General features: G+C 41.7%; 1 protein-coding gene across 3 annotated transcripts in view; it reads right to left on the bottom strand.

Moving 5' to 3' along the window:
• LOC121539498 (EH domain-containing protein 4) overlaps positions 1–13,268 on the bottom strand; it is a 43,217-nt gene that overhangs the window by 19,594 nt on the left and 10,355 nt on the right. For all 3 annotated transcript variants that reach the window (XM_041848043.2, XM_041848045.1, XM_041848044.2), the window contains exon 3: positions 12,686–12,783. In XM_041848043.2, coding sequence (XP_041703977.1) covers positions 12,686–12,783 — 98 coding nt within the window. The remainder of the gene's footprint in view (positions 1–12,685; positions 12,784–13,268) is intronic.

The following is a 13,268-nucleotide window of genomic DNA, read 5'->3' as shown; positions in this document are numbered from 1 at the left end:
GGAGGACAAAGAATGCTGAGTTGCATCCAAAGCACACCATACCTACTGTGAAGCATGGGGGTGGAAACATCATGCTTTGGGGCTGTTTTTCTGCAAAGGGACCAGTACGACTGATCCGTGTAAAGGAAAGAATGAATGGGGCCATGTATCGTGAGATTTTGAGTGAAAACCTCCTTCCATCAGCAAGGGCATTGAAGATGAAACGTGGCTGGGTCTTTCAGCATGACAATGATCCCAAACACACCGCTTGGGCAACGAAGGAGTGGCTTCGTAAGAAGCATTTCAAGGTCCTGGAGTGGCCTAGCCAGTCTCCAGATCTCAACCCCATAGAAAATCTTTGGAGGGAGTTGAAAGTCCGTGTTGCCCAGTGACAGCCCCAAAACATCACTGCTCTAGAGGAGATCTGCATGGAGGAATGGGCCAAAATACCAGGAACAGTGTGTGAAAACCCGTGAAGACTTACAGAAAACGTTTGACCTGTGTCATTGCCAACAAAGGGTATATAACAAAGTATTGAGAAACTTTTGTTATTGACCAAATACTTATTTTCCACCATAATTTGAAAATAAATTCATAAAAAATCCTACAATGTGATTTTCATGATTTTTTCTCTCTCATTTTGTCTGTCATAGTTGACGTGTACCTATGATGAAAATTACAGGCCTCTCATCTTTTTAAGTGGGAGAACTTGCACAATTGGTGGCTGACTAAATACTTTTTTTCCCCACTGTATAAGTAGCGCGTGAGTCTCAAGTTTGGGGAAGATAATCTTCACCATAAAAATGCAGCTCTATAATAAAAGCATTACATGCATAATTGCATTTGCGGTCACTATTGATAATGGTGTTTTCCGCTAATGGAACATTCGCACTTATACCATGTGCGCATTGCGGCACTTATAATGTGAAGAAATAGCTGGGCCAATTGTGCGCCGCCCCATGGGTGTCCCGGTTGCGACAGAGCCTGGACTCCAACCACTCGGGAGGCCCTGTTCATCAACATTTTAAGCTAAACGTTCTGATCTGTTGCGTCAGCCACATTACATAAAACGTTTTTTGATGCTAGTGGTTGTATTAATTTGGGAGATATTGCATCCCACAACTGTCCCAGACAATGTTTGGAATATTTATTTCTCGCACAGAATAGGTCGACTTTTGTACTATGGGGATAGTAGATTGACATAGGCAGGTGCTTTTGCTGTTTGTTAGGCCTACTCATCTTGTTGGCTGACGAAAAGTAAATGTTGTCTCTGTCTTAACGTGTAGCCTGTGAGAAAGACCCGATCACGTGAAGGAGAGCCGTGTGAGTGAGAGACACTTCGGATTGCGCAGCACACTCAGGGAGAAGGGCACAACGCAGCACTCCGGGCTCAAAAGGCATGGATTTCTTTAGGGTGCATTACGGCCACAAAGGGGATGCCGCCGTGAAATTCAAGGCATTATCAAGTGCTTGTCAAATTGTGAATGAGAGACTATTGGAGTGTGTATAGCCTGCGCGAAAAACAAAGCAGAGCTCATGCCTTTCAAGCAACTTTTTTCAAAATCAGTCTCATCATGCAGCCTTTTAATGCATTAAAAATCAAAACATATAGCACAACGTTTGTAGAACAACTAAAGTTACATTAATAACTCTAAATTAAGCATATAGGAGTACCTATTTCTTTGTTAACCGCTCAACACAGAATAGCAGCATGTGCGCACTCCCTCAAATTGTTTGGAGAAAGTATTTCTTATTTATTCATGTTTGTTCAATTGTATTCTTCATATTATAAAATAATACCATGGAATAATAAGCAAATCTTGTCTGCTAAACAAACTAGTGTAGCCCACAGCCATTTGGCATAGCCACATCAGGACAACTCAGAGTATGCTATTCTTTTCTTCTGCAATAGACTACATTTTCTTCATATCATGCTTCTTTAGACCTGTCTAAAATAAAGAATGGATTTATTGTGAAGGTGTAGGCTATATTACATGGAATTATTACACTTCAAAAAAATTGCTTGTAGGCTGTGTATGGAAGCCAGGACATGCTAAATGTGTTTATGTTAATTAACGGTCAATTACCGTGAGACCGACAGTTATTTGCTTGACAATCACCGGCTGACAAAATGTCATGACCGCCACAGCCCTAGTCACATCACATTCACAAATCTGTCCTCTATATTATCATTCAACCAGATCAGCCAATAAAATATCACATTTCCTGCTGCCTTGCAGTTCCCAGATTTATACATGTCGGGTAACTAAGAACTCTACAGCGGCCCAAGGGTGAACGCACGATCTTAAAGTCACCACTAATGTTTATACAACATTCAACCAGCACCTTTGTAAATGACTACACTCTGGGCCTCCTGCATTCCACTGCTGGCTTGCCTCTGAAGCTAAGCAGGGTTGGTCCTGGTTGGTCCCTGGATGAACAGCAGTCACCACATTCACAATATTATTATCGAACCATATCTTCTTCATAACACAGGCGTTCCCTAAGCATCAGCCAATAACAGGTCCACTTTTCTGCTGCCTTGCAGTTCCCAGAGCTCTCATACATTTAGAGCTCTGATATTTAAAAATGTGTATTCTTTATTTCCATGATCTGGTATTATATTATATTGTAAAACAAGGTCTTATTTCTTCTTATGTATTTGCTACACACAAGCATCGTTTCTCTCTTATACATCACGGATGAGAATTGCCAAGGACCTTCTGATACGATATTATGATGCTTAGGTGCCGATAAGATATGCAATGCGATTCTCATGATTTATTGCTATTCGATAGTGTAATTTTATAGCGATTTGATGTTCCAAACGCCATATGTCTGCTGCAGAGGGACAAGCCATGAGGATACAAGTTTTGTAAACAAAAGTGCTGAAAGCTAATTGGCTCCCTATTTAAAAGAAAGATGGAGAACAAGCTACAAAAGAAAACTACTGGAGTTTTGGTGCAGGTACAGCCAACTAGCACAAAAATAATATTGTGATATTGTCAAAACGATATATCAAAAATAATATCCCAATATATAACTGTATCAATTTCCCCCATCACTATTATGCATTGTAAGTAATCGTTTTTCTTTTAAGCTTTTTAGATCAGAAACCTTGTGGTTTTTCAAAAAGAGGAAAAGAAAGTGAGAACTGTGGTAAGCACACGATCACCCTAATATTATCTAAAACAGGATTGAGGTTACTATTGTTCCTTCAAGATGGAGGAAACTGGAGTGGGGCTGCTAATGAGGCCTACTGACACTTCAGCTCCACTATAAGTGTCACGTTTCTTTGCCATCAGCATTGTGTCAATGTGATGTTTCTACCTGCTACAGAGAGTGCGTAGTTTTGAGAGCGGAGAGGAGCAGATTTTCGCAAGTACTCATTAAATAGTGGTTTTACTAAATGATCCTCTAATTACACAAGCTGCTTTTGTTTACATTGTGAACCTAGCTAGCTAGCTAGCGTCTTGACTTCAAAATTCTTAGTAAAATAACTAGTGGTGTATAGTCGAGGACATATGCTATTTCCTCAAAAAACTAATTGACAACAGACTTTCAGCATGCTTATAGAGAAGGGTACTCAACACGTAGTGCACTGACACAAATGACTGATGATTGGTTAAAAGAAATTGATAATAATAAGATTGTGAGAGCTGTACTGTTAGATTTCAGTGCAGCCTTTGATATTATTGACCATGACCTGTTATTGATAACCCATAGTTTTTATGGCTTTTCAACCTCAGTTCTGAATCCATGATATGGCGATCTAATAGAACTCAGAGGGTTTTCTTTAATGGAAGCAAACATGTAGGGTGTGGTGTACTGCAGGGCAGCTCTCTAGGCCCTCTATTTTCACCAATGACCTGCCACTGGCATTAACAAAGCCTGTGTGTCCATGTATGCTGTAATTCAACTATATACGCGTCAGCAACCACAGCTAATGAAGTCACTGAAACCCTTAACAAGGAGTTGCAGTCAGTTTTGGAATGGGTGGTCCTGAACATCTCTAAAACTAAGAGCATTGTATTTGGTACAAATCATTCCATAAGCTCCAGACATCACCTGAATCTGGTAATGAATGTTGTGACTGTTGAACAAGTTGAGGAGACTAAATTCCTTGGTGTTGTAAGCTGTCATAGGAAAACATATAGATTCAATGGTTGTAAAGATCGGGAGAGGTCTGTCCATAATAAAAGAGATGCTCTGCTTTTTTGACACCACACTCCGAAAAGCAAGTCCTGCAGGCTCTAGTTTTGTCTTATCTTGATTATTGTCCAGTCATGTGGTCAAGTGCTGCAAAGAAATAACTAGTTAAGCTGCAGCTGGCCCAGAACAGAGTGGCACGTCTTGCTCTTCATTGTAATCAGAGGGCTAATATAAATACTGTGCATGCCAGTCTCTCTTGGCTAAGAGTTGAGGAGAGACTGACTGCATCACTTCTTTTATAAAAAACAATGTTTTGAAAAATCAAAATTGTTTGCATAGTCAACTTACACACAGCTCTGACACACACTTACCCCACCAGACATGCCACCTTGGGTCTTTTCACAGTCCCCAAATCCAGAACAAATTCAAGAAAGCGTACAGTATTATATAGAGCCATTATTGCATGGAACTCCCATATCATACTGCTCAAATGAACAGCAAAACTGGTTTAAAACCCCACAGAAAAAGCAGCTAGGGCTGATGCCATTTAGTCAACTGTTCGATTGTTTGGATGACAGGCTGTTGGTTGACCAAGATTTCTTTAGTCAAGCAGTCGCAAATGTATTATACAGTTGAAGTCGGAAGTTTACATACACTTAGTCATTAAAACTCGTTTTTCAACCACTCCACTCATTTCTTGTTAACAAACTATAGTTTTGGTAAGTCGGTTAGGACATCTACTTTGTGCATGACATTTGCATTTTATTGCATGACATAAGTATTTGATTACCTACCAACCAGTAAGAATTCCGGCTCTCACAGACCTGTTAGTTTTTCTTTAAGAAGCCCTCCTGTTCTCCACTCATTACCTGTATTAACTGCACCTGTTTGAACTCGTTACCTGTATAAAAGACACCTGTCCACACACTCAATCAAACAGACTACAACCTCTCCACAATGGCCAAGACCAGAGAGCTGTGTAAGGACATCAGGGATAAAATTGTAGACCTGCACAAGGCTGGGATGGGCTACAGGACAATAGGCAAGCAGCTTGGTGAGAAGGCAACAACTGTTGGCGCAATTATTAGAAAATGGAAGAAGTTCAAGATGACGGTCAATCACCCTTGGTCTGGGGCTCCATGCACGGTCTCACCTCATGGGGCATCAATGATCATGAGGAAGGTGGGGGATCAGCCCAGAACTACATGGCAGGACCTGGTCAATGACCTGAAGAGAGCTGGGACCACAGTCTCAAAGAAAACCATTAGTAACACACTACGCCGTCATGGATTAAAATCCTGCAGCACATGCAAGGTCCCCCTGCTCAAGCCAGCGCATGTCCAGGCCCGTCTGAAGTTTGCCAATGACCATCTGGATGAGTACAACTCCAAGAACACCATCCCAACCGTGAAGCATGGAGGTGGAAACATTATTCTTTGGGGATGCTTTTCTGCAAAGGGGACAGGACGACTGCACCGTATTGAGGGGAGGATGGATGGGGCCATGTATCGCGAGATCTTGGCCAACAACCTCCTTCCCTCAGTAAGAGCATTGAAGATGGGTCGTGGCTGGGTCTTCCAGCAAGACAACGACCCGAAACACACAGCCAGGGCAACTAAGGAGTGGCTACGTAAGAAGCATCTCAAGGTCCTGGAGAGGCCTAGCCAGTCTCCAGACCTGAACCCAATAGAAAATCTTTGGAGGGAGCTGAAAGTCCGTATTGCCCAGCGACAGCCCCGAAACCTGAAGGATCTGGAGAAGGTCTGTATGGAGGAGTGGGCCAAAATCCCTGCTGCAGTGTGTGCAAACCTGGTCAAGACCTACAGGAAACGTATGATCTCTGTAATTGCAAACAAAGGTTTCTGTACCAAATATTAAGTTCTGCTTTTCTGATGTATCAAATACTTATGTCATGCAATAAAATGCAAATTAATTACTTAAAAATCATACAATGTGATTTTCTGGATTTTTGTCCGTCTCTCAGAGTTGAAGTGTACCTATGATAACAATTACAGACCTCTACATGCTTTGTAAGTAGGAGAACCTGCAAAATCGGCAGTGTATAAAATACTTGTTCTCCCCACTGTAATTCACTGTATCACAATTCCAGTGGGTCAGAAGTTTACATACACTAAGTTGACTGTGCCTTTAAACAGCTTGGACAATTCCAGAAAATGATGTCATGGCTTTAGAAGCTTCTGATAGGCTAATTGACATCATTTGAGTCAATTGGAGGTGTACCTGTGGATGTATTTCAAGGCCTACCTTCAAACTCAGTGCCTCTTTGCTTGACATCATGGGAAAATCAAAAGAAATCAACCAAAGAATTGTAGATCTCCACAAGTCTGGTTCATCCTTGGGAGCAATTTCCAAACGCCTGAAGGTACCACGTTCATCTGTACAAACAATAGTAAGCAAGTATAAACACCATGGGACCACTCAGCCGTCATACCGCTCAGGAAGGAGACGCGTTCTGTCTCCTAGAGATGAACGTACTTTGGTGCGAAAAGTGCAAATCAATCCCAGAACAACAGCAAAGGTCCTTGTGAAGATGCTGGAGGAAACAGGTACAAAAGTATCTATATCCACAGTAAAACGAGTCCTATATCGACATAACCTGAAAGGTCGCTCAGCAAGGAAGAAGCCACTGCTCCAAAACCGCCATAAAAAAGCCAGACTACGGTTTGCAACTGCACATGGGGACAAAGATCGTACTTTTTGGTCTGATAAAACAAACATAGAACTGTTTGGCCATAATGACCATTGTTATGTTTGGAGGAAAAAGGGGGTTGCTTGCAAGCCGAAGAACATCACTGTGAAGCACAGGGGTGGCAGCATCATGCTGTGGGGGTGCTTTGCTGCAGGAGGGACTGGTGCACTTCACAAAATAGATGGCATCATGAGGAAGGAAAATTATGTGGATATATTGAAGCAACATCTCAAGACATCAGTCAGGAAGTTAAAGCTTGGTTGCAAATGGGTCTTCCAAATGGACAATGACCCCAAGCATACTTCCAAAGTTGTGGCAAAATGGCTTAAGGACAACAAAGTCAAGGTATTGGAGTGGCCATCACAAAGCCCTGACCTCAATCCTATAGAAAATGTGTAGGCAGAACCGAAAAAGCGTGTGCGAGCAAGGAGGCCTACAAACCTGACTCAGTTACACCAGCTCTGTCAGGAGGAATGGGCCAAAATTCACCCAACTTATTGTGGGAAGCTTGTCGAAGGCTAACCGAAACTTTTGACCCAAGTTAAACAATTTAAAGGCAATGCTACCAAATACTAATTGAGTGTATGCAAACTTCTGACCCACTGGGAATGTGATGAAATAAATAATTCTCTCTACTATTATTCTGACATTTCACATTCTTAAAATAAAGTGGTGATCCTAACTGACCTAAGACAGGGAATTTTTACTAGGATTAAATGTCAGGAATTGTGAAAAACTGAGTTTAAATGTATTTGGCTAAGGTGTATGTAAACTTCCGACTTCAACTATATATATATATATATATATATATATATATATATTTATTTTTTTTCTTTTATGGTGCACAAGACACCCATCTGATTCGCGCCTGTCTCAGTGGACTAATCCATTGCGGAGGCCACGGGAATGGCAGTCCATCACTCAAAGACATGTGATACTGAAATTGTAAATGGTTATATTATGTACAAATAATGGTGCAACACTAATAAAACTAATATTATAACAAAATGCGCTGTATCCTACGTTGATATGGTCGCAGTCCGCGGTTCTGAAACAATCTTCAGTACGAAGTAGAATTGGCGCCTTTCCCTATATTGCTATGTGCATAATAGCAAAGTTAACCAACATATTGGGATTGAGAACAATGCGGCGTAGGCAGCTGCAGCAGAGACAAGGAAACAGCCCTTGCCTTAGTCTAATTGTCTAAGAAAATTGAGGCGAGAGGAAACCAACTTAATTAGGTATATAATCAATAGTCTAACTGTTAAATGTGCCTGGCTTTATAAATCATCCATATACAACACATTCGGAAAGTATTCAGACACTTTCCCTTTTTCAACATTTTGTTACGTTACAGCCTTATTTTAAAATTGATTAAACAAAACATTTCCCTCATCAATCTACACACAATACCCCATAATGACAAAGCAAAAACAGGCTTTTCTACAATTTTGCAAATAAAAAACATTAATAACAAATACCTTATTTACATAAGTATTCAGAACCTTTGCTATGAGACTCGAAATTGAGATCAGGTGCATCCTGTTTCCATTATTCATCCTTGAGATGTTTCTACAACTTGATTGGAGTCCATCTGTGGAAAAATCAATTGATTGTACATGATTTGGAAAGGCACACACCTGTCTATATAAGGTCCCACAGTTGACAGTGCATGTCAGAGCAAAAACCAGGCCATGAGGTCAAAGGAATTGTCCGTAGAGCTCCAAGACAATATTGTGTCGAGGCACAGATCTGGGGAAGGGTACCGAAACATTTCTGCAGCATTGAAGGTCCCCAAGAACACAGTGGCCTCCATCATTCTTAAATGGAAGAAGTTTGGAACCACCAAGACTCTACATAGAGCTGGCCACCCAGCCAAACTGAGCAATCAGGGGAGAAGGGCCTTGGTCAGGGAGATGACAAAGAACCCAATGGTCACTCTGACAGAGCTCCAGAGTTCCTCTGTGGAGATGGGAGAACCTTCCAGAAGGACAACCTTCTCTGCATCACTCCACCAATCAAGCCTTTATGGTAGAGTGGCCAGATGGAAGCCACTCCTCAGTAAAAGGCACATGACAGCCTGCTTGGAGTTTGCCAAAAGGCACCTAAAGGACTCTCAGACCATGAGAAACAAGATTCTCTGGTCTGATGAAACCAAGATTGAACTCTTTGGCCTGAATGCCAAGCGTCACGTCTGGAGGAAACCTGGCACCATTCCTACAGTGAAGCATGGTGGTTGCAGCATGATGCTGTGGGGATGTTTTTCAGCAGCAGGGACTGGGAGACTAGTCAAGATCGAGGGAAAGATGAACGGAGCAAAGTACAGAGAGATCCTTGATGAAAACCTGCTCCAGAGTGCTCAGGACCTCAGACTGGGGCAAAGGTTCACCTTCCAACAGGACAACGACCCTAAGCACACAGCCAAGACAATGCAGGAGTGGCTTCGGGACAAGTCTCTGAATGTCCTTGAGTGGCCCAGCCAGAGCCCGGACTTGAACCCGATCGAACATCTCTGGAGAGACCTGAAAATAGCTGTGCAGCAACGCTCCCCAACCAACCTGACAGAGCTTGAGAGGATCTGTAGAGAGGAATGGGAGAAACTCCCCAAATACAGGTGTGCCAAGCTTGTAGCTTCATACCCAGACTCGAGGCTGCAATTGCTGCCAAAGGTGCTTCAACAAAGTACTGAGTAAAGGGGAGAAGACTGGTAGTTACAGTCTTGTCCCATCGCTGCAAATCCCCTACGGACTCGGGAGAGGCGAAGGTTGAGAGCCATGCATCCTCCGAAACACGACCCTGCCAAGCCGCACTGCTTCTTGACACACTGCTCGCTTAACCCGGAAGCCAGCTGCACCAATGTGTCGGAGGAAACACAGTCCAGCTGGCGACGAAGTCAGCTTGCAGGCACCCGGCCCGGAGTCGCTAGAGCGCGATGAGACAAGGAAATCCGTCCGGTCAAACCCTCCCCGAACGACACTGGGCCAATTGGGCGCCACCTCATGGGTCTCCCAGTCACGGCCAGCTGTGATACAGCCTGGGATCAAACCCAGGTCTGTAGTGACGCCTCAAGCACTGCGATGCAGTGCCTTAGACCGCTGCGCCACTCAGGAGGCTCTGTTTGTTATTTCTTATACATTTGCAAAAAAATCTAAAACCCTGTTTTTGCATTGTCATTATGGGGTATTGTGTGTAGATTGATGAGGGAAAAAAACATTTTAAATCAATTTTAGAATAAGGCTGTAACTTAACAAAATGTGGAAAAAGTCAAGGGGTCTGAATACTTTCCAAATTAACTGTATATCTACAGAAATAAGACAGATTTGACTTCAGTTGCCTGTTTTGTTTGTTTAATAGCCTACTGATTCCATGAGCACGAAGCCTCATGCAACGTCAAAATGTTGGATACATTTCTCTCCATTAGAACAGACTGGTATTACTTAACTTAGTGTTGTTTACACTGTTCCAAACAGGCAGAAAAATTATATTATAATCTAATAGCACCTGTTTGTCACATAATAGGCACGCAGCGCTCGCTCCTATACCCTCCTTTTTCTTGATCTCCTTCTTATTGTTATTACTACAATTATTATTATGATCATCATTATAATAAGTAATGTAGTTATCATTAGTAGGCTTTGTATAGTAGCCTTTTATAACCCACACACGCCTAAGAGAGCGTCCTGTTTAGTCTTAATACCGTAACTTACTTAGGCCTATATTTCAATATATAGGCTACTGTATCAATCAACCAATGATTAATTTGTTCATGCCAAACATACGAGACATTCACGCCTTGAAATGCAATCAAGCATTTTAGTTTTAAAATTAAATAACAAAAAGGGAGCTTTGAATAATTAGCCTGAACAATAAATAAACTGCAATTCACGAATGCATGCAACAGTTTTTAGTCTGCTGTAATAAAGGCTTTATATATTTATTTATTTCGTTAGAACAGACTCTCTGGTACACTTATTTAGTGTTGTTTAAATTGTTCCAAATGGTCAGAAAAAAAATACAACTGTTTGGCACACATAATACTCACGCAACTCTTGCTCCTATACCCTACTTTTTCTTGATCTCCAGTAGTTTCCACAACTAAGTCAAATGTCTCCCTCAGATCTGACTTCCCCTTTCCCTCCGGAGCAACCAGTAAACACTCGCCCGTTTCAAGTTTATTTTGCACGTCCTCCACATCCATTTTGTTATAACCAATTTATTGATGTGATTATGATAGGCTATAGGTCAGGCCCTATTGGTCACATGCATGCAATGCTTACATGTTTCACATAAAGAGAGCAAGGGTTGAGGGAATAGGGAATGTTTTTCCTAAACAAATGAGTGATATCGGTAACAGAACTTGTCCGTCACAAACAAGAAAAACTAAATGGATGAAATTATGTTGGACTGTGCAATAAAACACTTGCTTGTTGTGGTGCCTTTTCACTGCAGCAGGGAGGAGAGCGACAACGTGCGTCAGTCACACAGGCACTCACTGTCATTTCTTTTAACACAGGGTGAGCATCGGGCTCGAGTCATTTATGTGTCTTAATTATTTAAACAGTGTGCTTAAAGCATCAGACAAGCTCAGTGGATATGCAGTTGATTTTATTCAAACACATAGGGTGTGTGTCTATATATGGAAAAATAAGTTTAAACATGTCGACCAATCGATTGATCTAAAGAACAGGATGACTCTCGGTCGACCAAGATTTTTAGTCGGGGACAGCCCTAAAAGCAACACCTCACAGTACAATACCTCTCCCCTACTTGACATAGATATTTTGTGTGTATGTATTGATATGTAGGCTATGTGTGCCGTTTTTACATTTATGTAGTTCTGTCCTTGAGCTATTCTTGTCTATTAATGTTCTGTATTATGTCATATTTCATGTTTTGTGTGGACCCCAGGAAGAGTAGCTGCTGCTTTCGCAACAGCTAATGGAGATCCTAATAAAATATCAAATATGCAGCCAAAATCAAGTTTCTTTCACATAATTTCAATTCACAAGATAGCATGAATGCAGGCATCAAGAATTGAACCTCTGAGATTCTTGAGCTTGGATGCTGTCATTGGATGTGAAGTAACGCACGCGCAACATGAGCAGTATAGCAGCTTTCATTGACGTCAAAGGAAGCATTCCCTCAACGGCTGATGTCTGACGGCAATGTCAGATGGCTGATGGTAGTGTAGCAGGGCCGTAAGACCTACAGTAGGACTTAATATCTCAGGGTTTCCAGTGGAGGCTTAGAAAGTCAATGTTGGATTCTAATTCTGGAGAAAACATTACTAGGGCCCTGGAGGCATTGCATCATGCTGTGCCTTCAGTGGTGATATTATCAGATGTAATATTGGTACAATTACGTCAAACAGCTGGCATAGAGTGACCTACTGTACATTCTGAGAGCATGAACATGCTTCTTATCTATCCGGTGACAAGAACTACGCAAAACACTTAACACAGCTCTACATCCCATGCTTTGACACTTTAATCAAACTTGCTACCCATAGCTACCCATTTACCATTAGTTTGATCAAATTAGTGCACTGTAGAATACAAAGCCAGTATGTGAAATATCTGCACCTGTGAAACGTATACAAACAAGCATAGACTTGTTAAATTGAGCCATCATAAACAAAATAACTATTATTTCTTAAAAGCAAAGTACTACCATAGCTCTCCAAGTTGGGTAGTTTGATGATTTATAGTTTTTTTTAAAGGGTGGTTGATGCTAAAAGCAGCAACATTGAGTGGCAAAAGTCTACATCTAGAAGTGTTTTGGCAGCGTAGGCCTTCCTCCTGTATCAATCAATGTCACATCTCTGCTCGATTGCTAGCTACTGACCTCGGCTAATGCGTTGCTTCTCTCCAGACAGGATTCCTGGTGTGTCAATTATACTAATACCCTGGAGGACCTGGTTAGGAATCTGGGAACAGATGAACCTACAGGAGAAGAGAAAACACAATACATGATTTGAAGAGCAGCTCCAGAAAGCACCCTGATAAACTCATGTTGTCAAAACATATTCAAGACGTTTTCTTCCTCTTTTTTTACCCCATCCTTTCCCATTTCTAAAGCTGGTATGTTTTTGCTTTGGAGGAGCAGTGATTTAGCCATTCAGATCAGATCATGTGTGATGGTAACAGAGATCTGGCTTGTTGGCAGATTCAGGCCAACACCGGTGATGTCTATTATTTTTGTCTGGGCACTTGTAGGCCTAGTATGCAACCATGGCATCAACTTAAGTGCTATAAATTCACCCATGTAAGATAACTGAGTTGGGGGGGGGACATACTCCAAGTGACATCTTGTGTGACGCACATTAAATTCCACTGGAAACAATGTGCATTGTCAGTGGTTCCTCTGGAAAGGAGGAGATGTCCTCTGTCCTGTCAAGAATGTCTTTGACCTTAACTTGGCCAACTGT

Source organism: Coregonus clupeaformis, chromosome 25, assembly GCF_020615455.1.
Source record: "Coregonus clupeaformis isolate EN_2021a chromosome 25, ASM2061545v1, whole genome shotgun sequence".
NCBI lineage: Eukaryota > Metazoa > Chordata > Actinopteri > Salmoniformes > Salmonidae > Coregonus > Coregonus clupeaformis.
This window is presented reverse-complemented; position numbering and strand designations above follow the sequence as displayed.